Raw genomic sequence first — 25,195 nt, forward strand, 5'->3', positions numbered from 1 at the left:
AAACTCCTAGCCCTGCAGTCTCTGCTCGCTGGCACCCTGACACTCCCCCCCCCCGCAGTCTCTGCTCGCTGGCACCCTGAAACTCCCAGCCCTGCAGTCTCTGCTCGCTGGCACCCTGAAACTCCTAGCCCTGCAGTCTCTGCTCGCTGGCACCCTGACACTCCCCCCCCCCCGCAGTCTCTGCTCGCTGGCACCCTGACACTCCCAGCCCCGCAGTCTCTGCTCGCTGGCACCCTGACACTCCCAGCCCCGCAGTCTCTGCTCGCTGGCACCCTGACACTCCCAGCCCCGCAGTCTCTGCTCGCTGGCACCCTGACACTCCCAGCCCCGCAGTCTCTGCTCGCTGGCACCCTGACACTCCCAGCCCCGCAGTCTCTGCTCGCTGGCACCCTGACACTCCCAGCCCCGCAGTCTCTGCTCGCTGGCACCCTGACACTCCCAGCCCCGCAGTCTCTGCTCGCTGGCACCCTGACACTCCCAGCCCCGCAGTCTCTGCTCGCTGGCACCCTGAAACTCCCAGCCCCGCAATCTCTGCTCGCTGGCACCCTGACACTCCCAGCCCCGCAGTCTCTGCTCGCTGGCACCCTGAAACTCCCAGCCCCGCAGTCTCTGCTCGCTGGCACCCTGAAACTCCCAGCCCCGCAGTCTCTGCTCGCTGGCACCCTGACACTCCCAGCCCCGCAGTCTCTGCTCGCTGGCACCCTGACACTCCCAGCCCCGCAGTCTCTGCTCGCTGGCACCCTGAAACTCCCAGCCCCGCAGTCTCTGCTCGCTGGCACCCTGAAACTCCCAGCCCTGCAGTCTCTGCTCGCTGGCACCCTGAAACTCCTAGCCCTGCAGTCTCTGCTCGCTGGCACCCTGACACTCCTAGCCCTGCAGTCTCTGCTCGCTGGCACCCTGACACTCCCAGCCCCGCAGTCTCTGCTCGCTGGCACCCTGACACTCCCAGCCCCGCAGTCTCTGCTCGCTGGCACCCTGACACTCCCAGCCCCGCAGTCTCTGCTCGCTGGCACCCTGAAACTCCCAGCCCCGCAGTCTCTGCTCGCTGGCACCCTGACACTCCCAGCCCCGCAGTCTCTGCTCGCTGGCACCCTGAAACTCCCAGCCCCGCAGTCTCTGCTCGCTGGCACCCTGACACTCCCAGCCCCGCAGTCTCTGCTCGCTGGCACCCTGACACTCCCAGCCCCGCAGTCTCTGCTCGCTGGCACCCTGACACTCCCAGCCCCGCAGTCTCTGCTCGCTGGCACCCTGACACTCCCAGCCCCGCAGTCTCTGCTCGCTGGCACCCTGACACTCCCAGCCCCGCAGTCTCTGCTCGCTGGCACCCTGAAACTCCCAGCCCCGCAGTCTGTGCTCGCTGGCACCCTGACACTCCCAGCCCCGCAGTCTCTGCTCGCTGGCACCCTGACACTCCCAGCCCCGCAGTCTCTGCTCGCTGGCACCCTGAAACTCCCAGCCCCGCAGTCTCTGCACGCTGGCACCCTGAAACTCCCAGCCCCGCAGTCTCTGCTCGCTGGCACCCTGAAACTCCCAGCCCCGCAGTCTGTGCTCGCTGGCACCCTGAAACTCCCAGCCCCGCAGTCTCTGCTCGCTGGCACCCCCCCCCTGCAGTCTCTGCTCGCTGGCACCCTGAAACTCCCAGCCCCGCAGTCTCTGCTCGCTGGCACCCTGACACTCCCAGCCCCGCAGTCTCTGCTCGCTGGCACCCTGAAACTCCCAGCCCCGCAGTCTCTGCTCGCTGGCACCCTGAAACTCCCAGCCCCGCAGTCTCTGCTCGCTGGCACCCTGAAACTCCCAGCCCCGCAGTCTCTGCTCGGTGGCACCCTGAAACTCCCAGCCCCGCAGTCTCTGCTCGCTGGCACCCTGACACTCCCAGCCCCGCAGTCTCTGCTCGCTGGCACCCTGAAACTCCCAGCCCCGCAGTCTCTGCTCGCTGGCACCCTGAAACTCCCAGCCCCGCAGTCTCTGCTCGCTGGCACCCTGAAACTCCCAGCCCCGCAGTCTGTGCTCGCTGGCACCCTGAAACTCCCAGCCCTGCAGTCTCTGCTCGCTGGCACCCTGAAACTCCCAGCCCCGCAGTCTCTGCTCGCTGGCACCCTGACACTCCCAGCCCCGCAGTCTCTGCTCGCTGGCACCCTGAAACTCCCAGCCCCGCAGTCTCTGCTCGCTGGCACCCTGAAACTCCCAGCCCCGCAGTCTCTGCTCGCTGGCACCCTGACACTCCCAGCCCCGCAGTCTCTGCTCGCTGGCACCCTGAAACTCCCAGCCCCGCAGTCTCTGCTCGCTGGCACCCTGACACTCCCAGTCCCGCAGTCTCTGCTCGCTGGCACCCTGACACTCCCAGCCCCGCAGTCTCTGCTCGCTGGCACCCTGAAACTCCCAGCCCCGCAGTCTCTGCTCGCTGGCACCCTGACACTCCCAGCCCTGCAGTCTCTGCTCGCTGGCACCCTGAAACTCCCAGCCCCGCAGTCTCTGCTCGCTGGCACCCTGAAACTCCCAGCCCCGCAGTCTCTGCTCGCTGGCACCCTGAAACTCCCAGCCCCGCAGTCTCTGCTCGCTGGCACCCTGAAACTCCCAGCCCCGCAGTCTCTGCTCGCTGGCACCCTGAAACTCCCAGCCCCGCAGTCTCTGCTCGCTGGCACCCTGAAACTCCCAGCCCCGCAATCTCTGCTCGCTGGCACCCTGAAACTCCTAGCCCTGCAATCTCTGCTCGCTGGCACCCTGAAACTCCCAGCCCCGCAGTCTCTGCTCGCTGGCACCCTGACACTCCCAGCCCCGCAGTCTCTGCTCGCTGGCACCCTGACACTCCCAGCCCCGCAGTCTCTGCTCGCTGGCACCCTGACACTCCCAGCCCCGCAGTCTCTGCTCGCTGGCACCCTGACACTCCCAGCCCCGCAGTCTCTGCTCGCTGGCACCCTGAAACTCCCAGCCCCGCAGTCTCTGCTCGCTGGCACCCTGAAACTCCCAGCCCCGCAGTCTCTGCTCGCTGGCACCCTGAAACTCCTAGCCCTGCAATCTCTGCTCGCTGGCACCCTGAAACTCCCAGCCCCGCAGTCTCTGCTCGCTGGCACCCTGAAACTCCCAGCCCCGCAGTCTCTGCTCGCTGGCACCCTGAAACTCCTAGCCCTACAGTCTCTGCTCGCTGGCACCCTGAAACTCCCAGCCCTGCAGTCTCTGCTCGCTGGCACCCTGAAACTCCCAACCCCGCAATCTCTGCTCGCTGGCACCCTGAAACTCCTAGCCCTGCAGTCTCTGCTCGCTGGCACCCCTGGAAAGGCAAAAACACAAGTCACAGTTCTGCATGTATGACAGTCGGGTCCAAGAGCTGACACTCTAGGATCTCAACACATGGATCTGGGGTAACCAAGTGGGCTTAACCTTTATTATTGAGCCTGGTTACCCCCTCACCGTCACACATACAGTACAGTTAATGTAACTCAGCCTAGCCAGGTCCAAGTGAGCGAGGGTGCGGGTTCCCCCGGGAGCGAGGGTGCGGGTCCCCCGGGAGCGAGGGTGCGGGTCCCCCGGGAGCGAGGGTGCGGGTCCCCCGGGAGCGAGGGTGCGGGTCCCCCGGGAGCGAGTGTGCGGGTCCCCCGGGAGCGAGGGTGCGGGTCCCCCGGGAGCGAGAGTGCGGGTCCCCTGGGAGCGAGGGTGCGGGTCCCCTGGGAGCGAGGGTGCGGGTCCCCCGGGAGCGAGGGTGCGGGTCCCCCGGGAGCGAGAGTGCGGGTCCCCCGGGAGCGAGGGTGCGGGTCCCCCGGGAGCGAGAGTGCGGGTCCCCCGGGAGCGAGGGCGCGGGAAGCTAGGGCGCAGGTCCCCCGGGAGCGAGAGTGCGGGTCCCCCGGGAGCGAGGATGCGGGTCCCCGGGAGCGAGGGTGCGAGAGCGGGTCCCCGGGCTGCGGCGGTGAGAGAGCGGGTCCCCGGGCTGCGGGAGGGACAGAAAGCGGACCTGCGGTAGAGATAGAGAGCGGGTCCACGAGAGAGAACAGGGCGAGAGCGCGAAACAGGGCCACAAGTGAGCAGGACAGTCAGTGAGTGTGACTCTCTCACAGCTCCGGTATAACGGTTTGATGGAGACACTGCGGATTCGCAGGGACGGTTTCTCCTGGAGACCTTCATTCCAGGACTTTTGTGCACGGTTAGTGAGAGGTGCAGAGATATGACTGTATGGGGACAGGTAATGATGACAGGTTACTGTGGGAGGGTCAGTGTGTTAGTGAGAGGTGCAGAGATGTGACTGTATGGGGACAGGTAATGATGCGGACAGGTTACTGTGGGAGGGTCAGTGTGTTAGTGAGAGGTGCAGAGATGTGACTGTATGGGGACAGGTAATGATGAGCACAGGTTACTGTGGGAGGGTCAGTGTGTTAGTGAGAGGTGCAGAGATGTGACTGTATGGGGACAGGTAATGATGACCGGTTACTGTGGGAGGGTCAGTGTGTTAGTGAGAGGTGCAGAGATATGACTGTATGGGGACAGGTAATGATGCGGACAGGTTACTGTGGGAGGGTCAGTGTGTTAGTGAGAGGTGCAGAGATATGACTCTATGGGGACAGGTAATGATGCGGACAGGTTACTGTGGGAGGGTCAGTGTGTTAGTGAGAGGTGCAGAGATGTGACTGTATGGGGACAGGTAATGATGACAGGTTACTGTGGGAGGGTCAGTGAGAGGTGCAGAGATGTGACTGTATGGGGACAGGTTACTGTGGGAGGGTCAGTGTGTTAGTGAGAGGTGCAGAGATGTGACTGTATGGGGACAGGTAATGATGAGCACAGGTTACTGTGGGAGGGTCAGTGTGTTAGTGGGAGGTGCAGAGATATGACTGTATGGGGACAGGTAATGATGCGGACAGGTTACTGTGGGAGGGTCAGTGTGTTAGTGAGAGGTGCAGAGATGTGACTGTATGGGGACAGGTAATGATGCGGACAGGTTACTGTGGGAGGGTCAGTGTGTTAGTGAGAGGTGCAGAGATATGACTGTATGGGGACAGGTAATGATGAGCACAGGTTACTGTGGGAGGGTCAGTGTGTTAGTGAGAGGTGCAGAGATGTGACTGTATGGGGACAGGTAATGATGAGCACAGGTTACTGTGGGAGGGTCAGTGTGTTAGTGAGAGGTGCAGAGATGTGACTGTATGGGGACAGGTAATGATGACCGGTTACTGTGGGAGGGTCAGTGTGTTAGTGGGAGGTGCAGAGATGTGACTGTATGGGGACAGGTAATGATGCGGACAGGTTACTGTGGGAGGGTCAGTGAGAGGTGCAGAGATGTGACTGTATGGGGACAGGTTACTGTGGGAGGGTCAGTGTGTTAGTGAGAGGTGCAGAGATGTGACTGTATGGGGACAGGTAATGATGACCGGTTACTGTGGGAGGGTCAGTGTGTTAGTGAGAGGTGCAGAGATGTGACTGTATGGGGACAGGTAATGATGACAGGTTACTGTGGGAGGGTTAGTGAGAGGTGCAGAGATATGACTGTATGGGGACAGGTAATGATGACCGGTTACTGTGGGAGGGTCAGTGTGTTAGTGGGAGGTGCAGAGATGTGACTGTATGGGGACAGGTAATGAGGACAGGTTACTGTGGGAGGGTCAGTGTGTTAGTGAGAGGTGCAGAGATGTGACTGTATGGGGACAGGTAATGATGCGGACAGGTTACTGTGGGAGGGTCAGTGTGTTAGTGAGAGGTGCAGAGATGTGACTGTATGGGGACAGATAATGATGACAGGTTACTGTGGGAGGGTCAGTGTGTTAGTGAGAGGTGCAGAGATGTGACTGTATGGGGACAGGTAATGATGAGCACAGGTTACTGTGGGAGGGTCAGTGTGTTAGTGAGAGGTGCAGCGATGTGACTGTATGGGGACAGGTAATGATGCGGACAGGTTACTGTGGGAGGGTCAGTGTGTTAGTGAGAGGTGCAGAGATGTGACTCTATGGGGACAGGTAATGAGGACAGGTTACTGTGGGAGGGTCAGTGTGTTAGTGAGAGGTGCAGAGATGTGACTGTATGGGGACAGGTAATGATGCGGACAGGTTACTGTGGGAGGGTCAGTGTGTTAGTGAGAGGTGCAGGGATGTGACTGTATGGGGACAGGTAATGATGACAGGTTAGTGTGGGAGGGTCAGTGTGTTAGTGAGAGGTGCAGCGATGTGACTGTATGGGGACAGGTAATGATGCGGACAGGTTACTGTGGGAGGGTCAGTGTGTTAGTGAGAGGTGCAGAGATGTGACTGTATGGGGACAGGTAATGATGAGCACAGGTTACTGTGGGAGGGTCAGTGTGTTAGTGAGAGGTGCAGCGATGTGACTGTATGGGGACAGGTAATGATGCGGACAGGTTACTGTGGGAGGGTCAGTGTGTTAGTGAGAGGTGCAGAGATGTGACTGTATGGGGACAGGTAATGATGACCGGTTACTGTGGGAGGGTCAGTGTGTTAGTGGGAGGTGCAGAGATGTGACTGTATGGGGACAGGTAATGATGACCGGTTACTGTGTGAGGGTCAGTGTGTTAGTGGGAGGTGCAGAGATGTTACTGTATGGGGACAGGTTACTGTGGGAGGGTCAGTGAGAGGTGCAGAGATGTGACTGTATGGGGACAGGTAATGATGACCGGTTACTGTGGGAGGGTCAGTGAGAGGTGCAGAGATGTGACTGTATGGGGACCGGTTACTGTGGGAGGGTCAGTGAGAGGTGCAGAGATGTGACTGTATGGGGACAGGTAATGATGACCGGTTACTGTGGGAGGGTCAGTGTGTTAGTGAGAGGTGCAGAGATGTGACTGTATGGGGACAGGTTACTGTGGGAGGGTCAGTGTGTTAGTGAGAGGTGCAGAGATGTGACTGTATGGGGACAGATAATGATGACAGGTTACTGTGGGAGGGTCAGTGTGTTAGTGAGAGGTGCAGAGATGTGACTGTATGGGGACAGGTTACTGTGGGAGGGTCAGTGTGTTAGTGAGAGGTGCAGAGATGTGACTGTATGGGGACAGGTAATGATGCGGACAGGTTACTGTGGGAGGGTCAGTGTGTTAGTGAGAGGTGCAGAGATATGACTCTATGGGGACAGGTAATGATGCGGACAGGTTACTGTGGGAGGGTCAGTGTGTTAGTGAGAGGTGCAGAGATGTGACTGTATGGGGACAGGTAATGATGCGGACAGGTTACTGTGGGAGGGTCAGTGTGTTAGTGAGAGGTGCAGAGATGTGACTGTATGGGGACAGGTAATGATGACAGGTTACTGTGGGAGGGTCAGTGTGTTAGTGGGAGGTGCAGAGATGTGACTGTATGGGGACAGGTAATGATGCGGACAGGTTACTGTGGGAGGGTCAGTGTGTTAGTGAGAGGTGCAGAGATGTGACTGTATGGGGACAGGTAATGATGCGGACAGGTTACTGTGGGAGGGTCAGTGAGAGGTGCAGAGATGTGACTGTATGGGGACAGGTAATGATGCGGACAGGTTACTGTGGGAGGGTCAGTGTGTTAGTGAGAGGTGCAGAGATATGACTGTATGGGGACAGGTAATGATGCGGACAGGTTACTGTGGGAGGGTCAGTGTGTTAGTGGGAGGTGCAGAGATGTGACTGTATGGGGACAGGTAATGATGCGGACAGGTTACTGTGGGAGGGTCAGTGTGTTAGTGGGAGGTGCAGAGATGTGACTGTATGGGGACAGGTAATGATGCGGACAGGTTACTGTGGGAGGGTCAGTGAGAGGTGCAGAGATGTGACTGTATGGGGACAGGTAATGATGCGGACAGGTTACTGTGGGAGGGTCAGTGAGAGGTGCAGAGATGTGACTGTATGGGGACAGGTAATGATGACCGGTTACTGTGGGAGGGTCAGTGAGAGGTGCAGAGATGTGACTGTATGGGGACAGGTAATGATGACCGGTTACTGTGGGAGGGTCAGTGAGAGGTGCAGAGATGTGACTGTATGGGGACAGGTAATGATGAGGACAGATTGGTGTGGGAGGGTCAGTGAGATAAAAACACAATGCAAAACAACCCGGCGCTAATGATAACAGTTACCCCCCCCCCCGTCCAATGTAATGTCCATAAAGATGTGAAAGTTCTCTTTGTATTCAAACGAGAATGAAGTGGTGAATCCGCTGCCGGTGTCTCAATGATCCTCCTACAGGTGAATAAAAAAGGAAAAAGAGACCAATGTGCAGCAACAAGCACCAAGTTCCCGCTTTAAGGACCTTAAAGTAATAAACTTACAAGAATAATGCTGTTATGTTCAGTTGAGAGAATCTGTGCTTTAACCAACGCTTTCTCCTAGACCTCACGAATCCCACGTGTTGTCAATCTAAGGCTTTGCCCCCGCTGTGGCGGACGCTGCGCGCACGAGAGCCCTCCCCGCAATGGCGCCGGGCCCGCTGCGAGGGGGGGCCGCAGCGCTCGCGCGAGAGCTACTCCTGCTCTCAATAGAATTGAGAGCAGGAACTCGCGTCGAGCGGCTAGGCACGCCCCCCGGCGGTTCAGCCAATGAGGGCGAACCTGCCGGGTGACGTCATGGCCGCGCCCCCGCCACGCCCCCTCCGGTCTCTCTCTCTGCAGCTTCCTGCAGACCAGGTAATCGGCTGCACGCGCCGCCAATCTCGCGGGCGCGCGTTGCAGCTGATTTACCGGGGCCTCAGCCTTAGGTCAGCCCCTTCTCCTGGTATCCCACAGCTTGATGCTCAATAGTATTCCCCGTGGATTCCCAGAAAGGAAATAACACAGGAGATAATGGTGCAGATTGCTAAAAACTTTAATAAAAATAAAAAACAGCCAAATGTTTACTTACATAAACTAGGCTGCTGTAGAACGACTGACAATGTGCCGTCCGCAGCTTGTGACGGGTGAGGGGTGAGGTACACTGAGCTGGAGGCGCTCTCACTGCTCACAGCTCCAAATGCAAACGCAATTCTCCGCGCAACTGACTGACGTCACACGACTCCAATCACTTTAAAATAAAACACAATCAGAATCCGGAGGGACTTGTCTGTAGGGGAATAGAGTGTCCTAAAGCCAATTGGAGGGGGGGTGACAGACTCAACAATTTATCCAAAAGGGAGACCTTTTGGATCTATACCTTGAGAACTCTGTCACCCAATGGTCTGAATATAGAATTCGACTTGGCCTCCTTTTTGGTGGACTGAGCAGTCTATGTTCCCAGCAGACTGGTCAATCTGAATTAATTTACATGTATTGAGTAAAACTTATGTTCAGTGGTCGACAAATCACCAAAAAATCTACTCGCCGAACAAAAAAATCTACTCGCCACCTAGTACCACATGTGTGCTGCTTGGGCCCATAGGAGCTCGCCACGATGTTAAATCCATTCGCCCGGGGCGAGCAAATGTATAGGTTTGTCGAACACTGCTTATGTTGATTAATTGTTCAATTGTGAGTATAACTACAATAACATCGCTTTATCTCACTAGAGGATTGTCACATAACACTAGTGGCAGTATTCATGCTGTAAAGTATAGGTGCATTTTATTGTAGTTAATTGATTTTATCCAGAGGGGTGTATATCGCTCTCTATGGTATAAATACCACTAGTATCTTAGAACTCCCCCACACCACTGATGAAATGACGACTTTTGCGTCACGAAACGCGTTTGGGGAAGGAGGAGTTGAGATTGAGGTGTCCGTCGGCTAGGAGGGTTGAGGTAGCGCCATCGTGTGACGTCAGTCAGTTGCGCGGAGAATTGCGTTTGCATTTGGAGCTGTGAGCAGTGAGAGCGCCTCCAGCTCAGTGTACCTCACCCCTTACCTGTTACAAGCTGCGGACGGCACATTGTCAGTCGTTCTACAGCAGCCTAGTTTATGTAAGTAAACATTTGGCTGTTTTTTATTTTTATTAAAGTTTTTAGCAATCTGCACCATTATCTCCTGTGTTATTTCCTTTCTGGGAATCCACGGAGAATACTATTGAGCTTCAAGCTGTGGGATACCAGGAGAAGGGGCTGACCTAAGATTGACAACACGTGGGATTCGTGAGGTCTAGGAGAAAGCGTTGGTTAAAGCACAGATTCTCTCAACTGAACATAACAGCATTATTCTTGTAAGTTTATTACTTTAAGGTCCTTAAAGAGGGAACTTGGTGCTTGTTGCTGCGCAATGGTCTCTTTTTCCTTTTTTATTCACCTGTAGGAGAATCATTGAGACACCGGCAGCGGATTCACCACTTCATTCTCGTTTCAATACAAAGAGAACTTTCACATCTTTATGGACATTACATTGGACGGGGGGGTAACTGTTATCATTAGCGCCGGGTTGTTTGCATTGTGTTTTTATTGTCTGAATACAAATTTGTCAGTAATTTGTTAGGTAGGAACCCCACGGCAGCTATCACCAATCACGCACGGAGTGTTTTGGTATAATATCACATATCACATTTAATAATATTTGTATTTAACACATTTAATGGTCACAGCGCCGAGCTTTAGGGTATTAGTTAACCACAGGGTCAGTGAGAGGTGCAGAGATGTGACTGTATGGGGACAGGTTACTGTGGGAGGGTCTGTGTGTTAGTGAGAGGTGCAGGGATGTGACTGTGTGGGGACAGGTAATGATGACAGGTTACTGTGGGAGGGTCTGTGAGAGGTGCAGAGATGTGACTGTATGGGGACAGGTAATGATGACAGGTTACTGTGGGAGGGTCTGTGAGAGGTGCAGAGATGTGACTGTATGGGGACAGGTAATGATGCGGACAGGTTACTGTGGGAGGGTCTGTGTGTTAGTGAGAGTTGCGGGAGGTGTAGAGATGTGACTGAATTGGGACAGTGTGAGGAGAAGAGACAGTGACCGGTAGAGGGACACATATCCTGTTCCCAGTCTTACCTCATTCCGTGTATCTTCCCCAAAGGTTTGGGATCCTTCTTCTTAGACCTGATGTGGAATTAAGCAAAGAGAGGTGAGTAAGCGTGTGTGGGAGGAGTGGCGAGTGTGGGAGGAGTGGCGGGAAGGAAGTGTGTGTGTGAGTGAGTAGTGGGAGGGAGGTAGTGTGTGAGGACAGGTGGGAGGGACGTAATTATGGGAGGTGAGGGAGGTGAGGGTGTGAAGGAGGTGAGTATGTGAGAACACTGTCCAGTCCCTGGGATTCGTAGTTTCCACAGATGTTTACAAATGGAGCCCAGTAAAGTCAAACATATCCATGAGTTCTCCACAGTGGTGACTCCTATTACTGCTTTGATGCAAAAAAAAGTGTGTGTGCCATGCTTTGCCTTTTGTCACTGTTTTGTCACATAAATTGTATTTGTGATGGTGATTGAAAGAGTTAAAATTACCAGGTAACCTTTCAGTGATGTTTTTAATAAAAAAATAAAAACACAATGTCTGTGTAAGGGAGTGAAGAGGTTAACTCATTTTCCAGACTGCACGGGTGTCGGTTTTCATACCTGAACAGGGAGGTGTGGACAATGAACTCCTGATTAAGCAGTCATAAAAGGCAGGAAGCTGACAGAGAGACTGCGTCCCTCCAGAGAGAGAGAGAGAGAGAGGAAGTGAAATGTCTCCCAGCCAGGAGAGAGCCTGGTTGTTATGGACCCTTGGACTGAAGGAAGCAGGCCTGTGGGGTCTAGCTGGGAATCACACCCAGGATAAAGATTGCTCCCCAGAACCGGCGTTCCTGAAGGAGTGAAGGAGCGACACGGAGACCTTATGAAGGAATCCCTGCAATTCAGATAAGAGACTTTCTTATTGTACTGTTTCATATGTTTTGGGCTGGGAACCAGGTTAGTTGGCCAGCACCGTTAGAAAGGGCCACAACAAAGTCTAGTTAGTTTCCCTAATGGGAATAGGATTTTGGGTTATGATTTATTTTGCTTAAAGGGACATTGTACCCAATGTTTTTAGTTGTCTATTGGTTAGTAAACCAATCCAGTTAAGGTTCACCCTCAGTCTATGCGTCTTAGTTCCCTCGCCTACAGGCCGCTCCGTCACATATGGTGTTTGAAGTGGGACGCAGCATCTCCAGAGTTCGGCAGAAGAATCGCATGCAGAGGATCACTGCACTGGATAAAGCAAGACGGCTGCAGACGGTGACCCACGAGAGGTACTGATTCTGGGGGTGAAGTCTGCACCACCAAGTGTGTGGGGGAAAAAAATTCATACAGACAGTGACCCACGAGCGGTACTAATCCTGGAAGTAAAGTCTGCCACACCGCATAGGACTGCCAGCTGTGATTGGAGTATATGCAGAAAAAGTGCGAATCTGCGCTGAAGCAGGAAAACGAATTCAGACGGTGACCTACGCGAGGTACTGATTCTGGAAGAAAAAGGTGACTGAAAAGTTTTAATTGATGTTTTGCTGAAGTCCAGGCTGCACAGCGACAGCGAGACACAACGACAAGATGCCCATAGTATGTATGGAGGGCGATGACCAGGGCACTCGGAAGAGGTGTGTCCTTACAGGAATGAGCATCTGCGTACCCAGTGTGTTCTTGCAGAGCAGTATGAAAGGGAACACGAGAAGGTCCAGAAACCGAAGCAAGAGCTAGAGGTGCAGAGATGCTGCTCTATCTCCGACAAGATGACCAGGAGAAAAACCAGGGAAAGGCAAGCTGATGGGAACCTACCGGAGGAATTGGCAGAGGTCCTGGTCGTGGTGAAGGCAGAGATCCTAAATGCAATGAAAGATGCACGCTGAGAGCCAGCACCAGGTAATGATGGAGGATCAGCAGTATCGCGAGAGGTATGCAAGAAACAAGATTCTCTCATAGATAAACTTAACATGTTGACAAGGGAGAAAAGCCTAGAAGTAGAAGAGCTCGAAAGACTGAGTAAAGAGTATGCAAAGACTTTACGGTCAGTGGGTATAACCTTGTAGGCTGAAAAGATGACGTTGGAGAAAAAGGTTACAGAATTAAAACAGTGAGGCTCTGTCAACCAGTAAAGTACAGGTGTCTCCACTACAGGAAAAGGTATTGGCCTTGCCCAAGCATCTGTATCCCACAGAGACTAATGCCCATGAGGACAAGGGTAAAGTGAGAACTGGGGGCACTGCTCAACTGCAAAACGAGATTACAAAGTTTGAACTGCATGAACAAGTACTAGCTAAACCGTCAGCTACCCAGCAGGCAACAAACAAAGGGATGAGTGCAGAATCAAAAGCAGAAGAATCCTTATCTGATGAAGCTGAAAAGATAGGATGGTCTCTGGAAATGGATGTAGAATACGCTGCTCCTGTATATTGAGTGATGTAGAAGAGAAGGTGCAAAATACCGTTCTGCAGGCCTAGAAAGCACGGTAATTGCACCAAAGAGAAAAAACAGTGACTGGTTGGAATAAAAAGGTGGTTGGGGAAAGAAGTCTCACCAAGGAGAGCCAACCCCATGGATCTGGCCGGATGGTGTACCCAGATTGGAAGTCGAGAAAAAAAAGAAAAGGAGTCCAAAAAACTCCCCGTGAGGCCGAGCTGTTTCCCTAGAAGGGGGGGGGATGGGGGACGTTTAAATGGCTGCACTCTGAGGGGGGAAGTATGTAAGGGAGTGAAGAGGTTAACTCCCTTTTCATACTGCACAGGGGTCGGATAAAGATTGTTCCCCAGAACCGGGGTTCCTGAAGGAGCGACACGGAGAACCTGTGAAGGAATCCCTGGAATTCGGATGAGATTTTCTATTGTACTGTTTCTTGTGTTTTGGGCTGGGAACCAGGTTAGTTGGCCAGCGCCGTTAGAAAGGGCCACAACAAAGTCTAGTTAGTTTCCCTAACGGGAATAGGATTTTGGTTTATGATTTATTTTGCTTAAAGGGACATTGTACCCAATGTTTTTAGTTGTCTATTGGTTAGTAAACCAATCCAGTTAAGGTTCACCCTCAGTCTTTGCGTCTTACTGCCCTCGTCTACAGGCCGATCCGTCACACAGTGACAAAACCCAAAGAAGTTTGACTTTCAACACGCGTGCACAGCACACACACCCTGTTTTAGCTATTTGCCCTTTATACTAACTGGTAATTCTTCATGTGTGCATGTGCGTGAGTAACTGTGTGTGTGACCTTATTATTCAGACAGTAGGGGGCCTCGTGTGCACCCGAGTTCGGTGTGAGGCATATGAAGGGGTCCAGGCGGCTGAGTAGGGAAGATGCCCCCGATATCTGGTGTCCTGCGAACGCGTTCGGCGCCAGTTACGCCATTAGTGTGCATGTGCACATACACGGTGCTGGCTGTGCTAATAGTGTTTACAACCTCTTCTGCGCAAGTGCTGCCTAGATATTTGGCACATTGCAGAGGACGGCAGCCGTTCGGAGCCTGCCGAGTTGAAGGGCTGTATTGCGCATGCATAGTGCGACCTGCAGCCTCCTCTTCTGCGCATGCGCTGCCTACAACCTCCGTGCGGCCTGGAATTGGAAGGTATGTGCATGCGCTGGTGCGCGCCCATCGGTAGTGTGATGTCACTTCCGTCAAGCATTTCCATCACAACATAAGGGATTTTTCCTATCAAACACTGTAGGTGACCGCTAAGAAGTTCCACTTCATTATGACTCCTTTCATAATTAGACTGTAAGCTCTTCGGGGAAGGGACTCCTTTTCCTAATGTTACTTTTATGTCTCAAGTCTTATTCCCATTATTATTAAATTATTATGTCACGTGTATTACTGCGGTGATGCGCTATGTACACAGATAATGCTATATAAATAAAGACATACATGCCTGCTGGAAGGGGAGGACGTCCACACTAACAGCTGTGAGAGTGATCCAATGGGCGTCGGGCCTGAATGTGAGGGTGTCTCTGAAATGCTCCAGCCTCAAACCGCTATGGTTTCTGTCCGCAAATTGAATCAAGCAAACTTTGACTAGCTGATAGGTAACTGTGTGTGTGTGTGCGCGTGTGTGTGTTGGCTTACCATCTAATATGCCAAGTGCAGCAATGTTGTCCCAACGCACGTTTCGTCACATACATGTGACTTTCTCAAGGACATATAAATACTTGGTCTCTGTAAATTCAACTCTCTTAAACAATTAAAAGGAGCTTTCATCTCTGCACCTCCGCACCTCCTGCCAGAAGGATTGTCACGGGAAACCAGGTATTTACACCTTTTTACCGTGATCATTCACTGAGCAAGACAAGATAGTAAAACAAACACAGTGGATGACAAAATACAGAATAAAACACACTTACTGGGGGTCTGGGCTAAAATAAATAGACTTTTTCCTAGGTAAAATAGCACAGAAAACAAAGTCCTTAGGTTGACAGGTACTTGGCCCGAAATGTCCTGGAAGTCAAATCGGCATGAAGTTCTGCACGCCACCTGTCTCTTTCATTTGGAGGTGCCGAAATCCTTTGACCGGGAGCGAGTACCAAACGTCCTGGTACTCTTTTCAGCTTGCAATCCTAGCCACGACCGCTACGTTCTCTTTTCAGAACGTGGCCCCGAAAAGTAGGACTTAGAAAATATTCCACCTTGAAATTTTTGAAGCCGGCTCGCTGCTATTTCTCCAAGAGCATCTTTTGGTCGTTATAAATTTGCCATTGCTCTTGCGCTTAGAATCTCAGAGAATCTCAAGTCCGGATTGGCTGACGGTTTCTTATAGTATTTCAGTGTCCATTCATGAAATTCTGCAGCCAATCCGAGCGTGGGAAGAATCCTACCAGCCTATTGGAGCGCTGCTAGTCTAAGCTGGGCAAGCGTGGATTCGGATTCTGACAAGGACGTGCGCCAACCTGGCACCTCTGCCACTTGTCAGTCAGAAGCCACCCGCTGAGTTGGGCTCATCACAGTCTGGTCTGGGGCAAATGGTGGTCCGATTACTTCCATTCATCCCAGCACGTGAGTACTTGAGCATAACACAATGGCTTTCACACCTTGGCAACCTCTGAGGCTTTCATGTCCGGACCCGAGCAGACTTAATGGCACCAAGCTTGGTAGCCACATGGTCTCTCGGAACCGTGGCCCTGAAAGTCCCAGCTCATATACTGTGCACAAGCATAAGTACTTTTATACACTTGAATAAAATGCACTTTCACATATTTTTTCTAAGTCCTTTGGTTATGGAGAATAGAATGAAAAAGCGTGCAGGTTCATTTTCACCGGCCTTATCCCCACACACTGAAGGGTTGGAGTACCCCCAGAAACCCTATACCAGGTTCTGGGTGATGAGGGCATTAACTGGGCATCCCCCCCTTATACTAGGGACCCATTTACTGTTTCAAAGATAAAACACATCCCTATGCCCCATTTACCTTTCTGGTTTGTGCTGAAACCGGGAGTCCTAGCGGTGAGTCGTGCACGCATTTCCAAGGGGAGATTTTGCCGGAGCCATGTGTCTCAATGTATCTCAGTTTCCTGCTCAAGTATTCCACATGATGCTCACCCTCTGGCGAGTACAGCACCGATACCATAGTCGGAGGCATCGGTCTGTACGAAAAACTTCTTAGTATAGTCTGGTGCAGCCAGAATAGGAGCACTGGCCAGAATAGGAGCACCGGACAGAATAGGAGCACTGGCCAGAATAGGAGCCCTGGCCAGAATAGGAGCCCTGGCCAGAATAGGAGCCCTGGCCAGAATAGGAGCCCCGGCCAGAATAGGAGCACCGGCCAGAATAGGAGCCCTGGCCAGAATAGGAGCACCGGCCAGAATAGGAGCACCGGCCAGAATAGGAGCACCGGCCAGAATAGGAGCCCTGGCCAGAATAGGAGCACCGGCCAGAATAGGAGCACCGGCCAGAATAGGAGCACCGGCCAGAATAGGAGCACTGGCCAGTGCTGTCTTCAATGTCTGTGAAATGAAGAAAGAGATACAGAAATTGAGTCTGATTCTTCATCTCGACTTTATTGCAGAAAAGCAATACTATTTATACAGGAAGATAAAGTGTTAATTGGAGGCGTAAAAATATTAGCATATTACTAAAATGACAGCCTTGCTGGGAATTTTCCACTCATAACATTATCTGTAGCTTTGGCTATGTTCTACTATAACTGAAAACAGTTTGCATGAGCTGGGAAATACGGCCTACGTATGTGAAGGTCGCTTCTCTGCTTACAGCTACCTGAAAAGCTCCTCACCCCTACCACATGCAGCACTTATCTGAGATCAGACTCCAAAAGACGGTTAATGGTCCCAAGGCTCAACAAAGTATCCGGACGTTCCTCCTTCTCTTAGCGTGCACCCCAAAACTGGAACAACCTACCAGAGACTCTCACATCCACCACCAGTTTAAGTTCTTTCAAATCTAAGGCTGTCTCACACTTTAATCTGGTCTGTAACTGTTTCATACGCCCATAATATATATTATCTTTAACTGTGCACGCAATGTCTTGTATATAATGTATACCCTGCTCATTTATGTAACTGTATTTGTAACCATATATTATTTGTCTTAACTCTGTGCCCAGGACATACTTGAAAACGAGAGGTAATTCTCGATGTATTACTTCCTGGTACAATATTTTATAAATAAATAAAATATACCATTTAACGCAGGGAAAAGTTCAAGCAGACAAGATGGAGGCCCTGGCTTTTATTTTAACCCTTTCAGCCTGGAAAGTCTTTTTACAGGCAGGCGACCAGGCTACCAGAACCAGGAGTCGTTTCTGGGTCAAGTCAGTCAGGGGTTTAGCAATGGCACTGTACTGGGGAACGAACCTCCTATAGTAGCCTGCGCGCCTAAAAAAGCCATGACCTGCTTTTTGGTGTTTCGTACTGTCTACTGCACTATAGCTTCCACCTTAACTGGTTCTGGCTTAAGGTGCCCTCCACCCACTCTGTGCCCTAGGTACAACACTTCTGCCATACCCACTAGGCACTTGGCAGGCTTCAGTGTCAAAAATACTCCTTAAGCATATTGATATGTCTCATTTCTACCTGTATCTCCATCTAACTGTACAACGTAGTTGCACTCATTCATCTTCCTGAGAACCGTGTACGGTCCAGACCAGGCAGCCATTAATTTGTTCTGACGAGTGAGCTTCAGAACAAGTAAGTGCTGTACTGGGATGAATGATCTGCTATGGGCATTCTGTCATACCAAGTCTTCTGCTTGGTCTGAGCCTCCCTGAGATTAGCCTGTGCCAACCCCATAAGCATTTCTAACCGGTCCCTGCGATCTACCACATATTGAAGCACCGAAGCATCAGTATTTGTAGTATCCCCTTCCCACCCCTCACCCTGCGACCATATAGCAGCTCGAAGGGAGAGAACCCGATAGGTTCCCTTCTTGACCAGGAAAGATCGGTATTCCGTGTATCTGACTTTTCCTGACCGGGAAAGATCTGTATTCTGTGTATGTGACTCTTCCTGACCGGGAAAGATCTGTATTCTGTGTATCCGACTCTTCCTGACCGGGAAAGATCTGTATTCTGTGTATCCGACTCTTCCTGACCGGGAAAGATCTGTATTCCGTGTATCCGACTCTTCCTGACCGGGAAAGATCTGTATTCTGTGTATGTGACTCTTCCTGACCGGGAAAGATCTGTATTCTGTGTATCCGACTCTTCCTGACCGGGAAAGATCTGTATTCCGTGTATCCGACTCTTCCTGACCAGGAAAGATCTGTATTCTGTGTATGTGACTCTTCCTGACCGGGAAAGATCTGTATTCCGTGTATCCGACTCTTCCTGACCAGGAAAGATCTGTATTCTGTGTATGTGACTCTTCCTGACCGGGAAAGATCTGTATTCTGTGTATGTGACTCTTCCTGACCGGGAAAGATCTGTATTCTGTGTATCCGACTCTTCCTGACCGGGAAAGATCTGTATTCCGTGTATCCGACTCTTCCTGACCGGGAAAGATCTGTATTCTGTGTATCTGACTCTTCCTGACCGGGAAAGATCTGTATTCCGTGTATCCGACTCTTCCTGACCGGGAAAGATCTGTATTCTGTGTATGTGACTCTTCCTGACCGGGAAAGATCTGTATTCTGTGTATCTGACTCTTCCTGACCGGGAAAGATCTGTATTCTGTGTATCTGACTCTTCCTGACCGGGAAAGATCTGTATTCTGTGTATGTGACTCTTCCTGACCGGGAAAGATCTGTATTCTGTGTATCCGACTCTTCCTGACCGGGAAAGATCTGTATTCTGTGTATGTGACTCTTCCTGACCGGGAAAGATCTGTATTCTGTGTATGTGACTCTTCCTGACCGGGAAAGATCTGTATTCTGTGTATGTGACTCTTCCTGACCGGGAAAGATCTGTATTCTGTGTATGTGACTCTTCCTGACCAGGAAAGATCTGTATTCTGTGTATGTGACTCTTCCTGACCGGGAAAGATCTGTATTCTGTGTATCCGACTCTTCCAGACCAGGAAAGATCTGTATTCTGTGTATCTGACTCTTCCTGACCGGGAAAGATCTGTATTCTGTGTATGTGACTCTTCCTGACCGGGAAAGATCTGTATTCTGTGTATGTGACTCTTCCTGACCGGGAAAGATCTGTATTCTGTGTATCCGACTCTTCCTGACCGGGAAAGATCTGTATTCTGTGTATCTGACTCTTCCTGACCGGGAAAGATCTGTATTCTGTGTATCCGACTCTTCCAGACCGGGAAAGATCTGTATTCTGTGTATCTGACTCTTCCTGACCGGGAAAGATCTGTATTCTGTGTATGTGACTCTTCCTGACCGGGAAAGATCTGTATTCTGTGTATGTGACTCTTCCTGACCGGGAAAGATCTGTATTCTGTGTATCCGACTCTTCCTGACCGGGAAAGATCTGTATTCTGTGTATCCGACTCTTCCTGACCGGGAAAGATCTGTATTCTGTGTATCCGACTCTTCCTGACCGGGAAAGATCTGTATTCCGTGTATCTGACTCTTCCTGACCGGGAAAGATCTGTATTCTGTGTATCCGACTCTTCCTGACCAGGAAAGATCTGTATTCTGTGTATCCGACTCTTCCTGACCGGGAAAGATCTGTATTCTGTGTATCTGACTCTTCCTGACCGGGAAAGATCTGTATTCTGTGTATGTGACTCTTCCTGACCGGGAAAGATCTGTATTCTGTGTATCTGACTCTTCCTGACCAGGAAAGATCTGTATTCTGTGTATCCGACTCTTCCTGACCGGGAAAGATCTGTATTCCGTGTATCCGACTCTTCCTGACCGGGAAAGATCTGTATTCTGTGTATCTGACTCTTCCTGACCGGGAAAGATCTGTATTCTGTGTATGTGACTCTTCCTGACCGGGAAAGATCTGTATTCTGTGTATCTGACTCTTCCTGACCAGGAAAGATCTGTATTCTGTGTATCCAACTCTTCCTGACCGGGAAAGATCTGTATTCTGTGTATGTGACTCTTCCTGACCGGGAAAGATCTGTATTCTGTGTATCCGACTCTTCCTGGCCGGGAAAGATCTGTATTCTGTGTATCCGACTCTTCCTGACCGGGAAAGATCTGTATTCTGTGTATCCGACTCTTCCTGACCGGGAAAGATCTGTATTCTGTGTACGTGACTCTTCCTGACCGGGAAAGATCTGTATTCTGTGTATGTGACTCTTCCTGACCGGGAAAGATCTGTATTCTGTGTATGTGACTCTTCCTGACCGGGAAAGATCTGTATTCTGTGTATCCGACTCTTCCTGACCGGGAAAGATCTGTATTCTGTGTATGTGACTCTTCCTGACCGGGAAAGATCTGTATTCTGTGTATCCGACTCTTCCTGACCGGGAAAGATCTGTATTCTGTGTATCCGACTCTTCCTGACCAGGAAAGATCTGTATTCTGTGTATCCGACTCTTCCTGACCGGGAAAGATCTGTATTCTGTGTATGTGACTCTTCCTGACCGGGAAAGATCTGTATTCTGTGTATGTGACTCTTCCTGACCGGGAAAGATCTGTATTCTGTGTATCTGACTCTTCCTGACCAGGAAAGATCTGTATTCTGTGTATGTGACTCTTCCTGACCGGGAAAGATCTGTATTCTGTGTATGTGACTCTTCCTGACCGGGAAAGATCTGTATTCTGTGTATGTGACTCTTCCTGACCGGGAAAGATCTGTATTCTGTGTATGTGACTCTTCCTGACCGGGAAAGATCTGTATTCTGTGTATCTGACTCTTCCTGACCAGGAAAGATCTGTATTCTGTGTATCTGACTCTTCCTGACCAGGAAAGATCTGTATTCTGTGTATCCGACTCTTCCTGACCGGGAAAGATCTGTATTCTGTGTATGTGACTCTTCCTGACCGGGAAAGATCTGTATTCTGTGTATCCGACTCTTCCTGACCGGGAAAGATCTGTATTCTGTGTATCCGACTCTTCCTGACCGGGAAAGATCTGTATTCTGTGTATGTGACTCTTCCTGACCGGGAAAGATCTGTATTCTGTGTATGTGACTCTTCCTGACCGGGAAAGATCTGTATTCTGTGTATCTGACTTTTCCTGACCAGGAAAGATCTGTATTCTGTGTATGTGACTCTTCCTGACCGGGAAAGATCTGTATTCTGTGTATGTGACTCTTCCTGACCGGGAAAGATCTGTATTCTGTGTATGTGACTCTTCCTGACCAGGAAAGATCTGTATTCTGTGTATGTGACTCTTCCTGACCGGGAAAGATCTGTATTCTGTGTATCCGACTCTTCCTGACCGGGAAAGATCTGTATTCTGTGTATGTGACTCTTCCTGACCGGGAAAGATCTGTATTCTGTGTATGTGACTCTTCCTGACCGGGAAAGATCTGTATTCTGTGTATCCGACTCTTCCTGACCAGGAAAGATCTGTATTCTGTGTATGTGACTCTTCCTGACCAGGAAAGATCTGTATTCTGTGTATGTGACTCTTCCTGACCGGGAAAGATCTGTATTCTGTGTATCCGACTCTTCCTGACCGGGAAAGATCTGTATTCTGTGTATCCGACTCTTCCAGACCGGGAAAGATCTGTATTCTGTGTATGTGACTCTTCCTGACCAGGAAAGATCTGTATTCTGTGTATCTGACTCTTCCTGACCAGGAAAGATCTGTATTCTGTGTATGTGACTCTTCCTGACCGGGAAAGATCTGTATTCTGTGTATGTGACTCTTCCTGACCGGGAAAGATCTGTATTCTGTGTATCCGACTCTTCCAGACCAGGAAAGATCTGTATTCTGTGTATCCGACTCTTCCTGACCGGGAAAGATCTGTATTCTGTGTATCTGACTCTTCCTGACCGGGAAAGATCTGTATTCTGTGTATGTGACTCTTCCTGACCGGGAAAGATCTGTATTCTGTGTATGTGACTCTTCCTGACCGGGAAAGATCTGTATTCTGTGTATCCGACTCTTCCAGACCAGGAAAGATCTGTATTCTGTGTATCCGACTCTTCCTGACCGGGAAAGATCTGTATTCTGTGTATCCGACTCTTCCTGACCGGGAAAGATCTGTATTCTGTGTATCCGACTCTTCCTGACCGGGAAAGATCTGTATTCTGTGTATCCGACTCTTCCAGACCAGGAAAGATCTGTATTCTGTGTATCCGACTCTTCCTGACCGGGAAAGATCTGTATTCTGTGTATGTGACTCTTCCTGACCGGGAAAGATCTGTATTCTGTGTATCCGACTCTTCCTGACCGGGAAAGATCTGTATTCTGTGTATCTGACTCTTCCAGACCGGGAAAGATCTGTATTCTGTGTATGTGACTCTTCCTGACCGGGAAAGATCTGTATTCTGTGTATCCGACTCTTCCTGACCGGGAAAGATCTGTATTCTGTGTATGTGACTCTTCCTGACCGGGAAAGATCTGTATTCTGTGTATCCGACTCTTCCTGACCGGGAAAGATCTGTATTCTGTGTATCCGACTCTTCCTGACCGGGAAAGATCTGTATTCTGTGTATGTGACTCTTCCTGACCGGGAAAGATCTGTATTCTGTGTATCTGACTCTTCCTGACCGGGAAAGATCTGTATTCTGTGTATGTGACTCTTCCTGACCGGGAAAGATCTGTATTCTGTGTATCCGACTCTTCCTGACCGGGAAAGATCTGTATTCTGTGTATCTGACTCTTCCTGACCGGGAAAGATCTGTATTCTGTGTATCTGACTCTTCCTGACCGGGAAAGATCTGTATTCTGTGTATGTGACTCTTCCTGACCGGGAAAGATCTGTATTCTGTGTATCCGACTCTTCCTGACCGGGAAAGATCTGTATTCTGTGTATCCGACTCTTCCTGACCGGGAAAGATCTGTATTCTGTGTATCCGACTCTTCCTGACCGGGAAAGATCTGTATTCTGTGTATCCGACTCTTCCTGACCGAGAAAGATCTGTATTCTGTGTATCCGACTCTTCCTGACCGGGAAAGATCTGTATTCTGTGTATGTGACTCTTCCTGACCGGGAAAGATCTGTATTCTGTGTATGTGACTCTTCCTGACCGGGAAAGATCTGTATTCTGTGTATCCGACTCTTCCTGACCGGGAAAGATCTGTATTCTGTGTATGTGACTCTTCCTGGCCGGGAAAGATCTGTATTCTGTGTATGTGACTCTTCCTGACCGGGAAAGATCTGTATTCTGTGTATCTGACTCTTCCTGACCGGGAAAGATCTGTATTCTGTGTATCTGACTCTTCCTGACCGGGAAAGATCTGTATTCTGTGTATGTGACTCTTCCTGACCGGGAAAGATCTGTATTCTGTGTATCCGACTCTTCCTGACCGGGAAAGATCTGTATTCTGTGTATCCGACTCTTCCTGACCGGGAAAGATCTGTATTCTGTGTATGTGACTCTTCCTGACCGGGAAACATCTGTATTCTGTGTATCCGACTCTTCCTGACCGGGAAAGATCTGTATTCCGTGTATGTGACTCTTCCAGACCGGGAAAGATCTGTATTCTGTGTATCCGACTCTTCCTGACCGGGAAAGATCTGTATTCTGTGTATCCGACTCTTCCTGACCAGGAAAGATCTGTATTCTGTGTATGTGACTCTTCCTGACCGGGAAAGATCTGTATTCTGTGTATGTGACTCTTCCTGACCGGGAAAGATCTGTATTCTGTGTATGTGACTCTTCCTGACCGGGAAAGATCTGTATTCTGTGTATCTGACTCTTCCTGACCGGGAAAGATCTGTATTCTGTGTATGTGACTCTTCCTGACCGGGAAAGATCTGTATTCTGTGTATGTGACTCTTCCTGACCAGGAAAGATCTGTATTCTGTGTATCCGACTCTTCCTGACCGGGAAAGATCTGTATTCTGTGTATCTGACTCTTCCTGACCGGGAAAGATCTGTATTCTGTGTATCTGACTCTTCCTGACCGGGAAAGATCTGTATTCTGTGTACGTGACTCTTCCTGACCGGGAAAGATCTGTATTCTGTGTATCCGACTCTTCCTGACCGGGAAAGATCTGTATTCCGTGTATCCGACTCTTCCTGACCGGGAAAGATCTGTATTCTGTGTATGTGACTCTTCCTGACCGGGAAAGATCTGTATTCTGTGTATGTGACTCTTCCTGACCGGGAAAGATCTGTATTCTGTGTATGTGACTCTTCCTGACCGGGAAAGATCTGTATTCTGTGTATGTGACTCTTCCTGACCGGGAAACATCTGTATTCTGTGTATGTGACTCTTCCTGACCGGGAAAGATCTGTATTCTGTGTATGTGACTCTTCCTGACCGGGAAAGATCTGTATTCTGTGTATCCGACTCTTCCTGACCGGGAAAGATCTGTATTCTGTGTATGTGACTCTTCCTGACCGGGAAAGATCTGTATTCTGTGTATGTGACTCTTCCTGACCGGGAAAGATCTGTATTCTGTGTATCCGACTCTTCCTGACCGGGAAAGATCTGTATTCTGTGTATCCGACTCTTCCTGACCGGGAAAGATCTGTATTCTGTGTATCCGACTCTTCCTGACCGGGAAAGATCTGTATTCTGTGTATGTGACTCTTCCTGACCGGGAAAGATCTGTATTCTGTGTATCCGACTCTTCCTGACCGGGAAAGATCTGTATTCTGTGTATGTGACTCTTCCTGACCGGGAAAGATCTGTATTCTGTGTATGTGACTCTTCCTGACCGGGAAAGATCTGTATTCTGTGTATCCGACTCTTCCTGACCGGGAAAGATCTGTATTCTGTGTATGTGACTCTTCCTGACCGGGAAAGATCTGTATTCTGTGTATGTGACTCTTCCTGACCAGGAAAGATCTGTATTCCGTGTATCCGACTCTTCCTGACCGGGAAAGATCTGTATTCTGTGTATCTGACTCTTCCTGACCGGGAAAGATCTGTATTCTGTGTATGTGACTCTTCCTGACCAGGAAAGATCTGTATTCTGTGTATCCGACTCTTCCTGACCGGGAAAG

The 25,195-nt window shown here is 50.7% G+C and overlaps 1 protein-coding gene across 2 annotated transcripts in view; it reads left to right on the forward strand.

Annotated features, from left to right (window-relative positions):
* LOC142482966 (uncharacterized) overlaps positions 1 to 25,195 on the forward strand; it is a 187,620-nt gene that overhangs the window by 13,548 nt on the left and 148,877 nt on the right. For both annotated transcript variants that reach the window (XM_075583085.1, XM_075583084.1), the window contains exons 2-3: positions 4,050 to 4,135; positions 10,853 to 10,900. In XM_075583085.1, the coding sequence (XP_075439200.1) occupies positions 4,050 to 4,135; positions 10,853 to 10,900 (134 nt within the window). The remainder of the gene's footprint in view (positions 1 to 4,049; positions 4,136 to 10,852; positions 10,901 to 25,195) is intronic.

The sequence above is a fragment of the Ascaphus truei genome, unplaced genomic scaffold, assembly GCF_040206685.1.
Source record: "Ascaphus truei isolate aAscTru1 unplaced genomic scaffold, aAscTru1.hap1 HAP1_SCAFFOLD_284, whole genome shotgun sequence".
In the NCBI taxonomy this organism is placed as follows: Eukaryota; Metazoa; Chordata; class Amphibia; order Anura; family Ascaphidae; genus Ascaphus; species Ascaphus truei.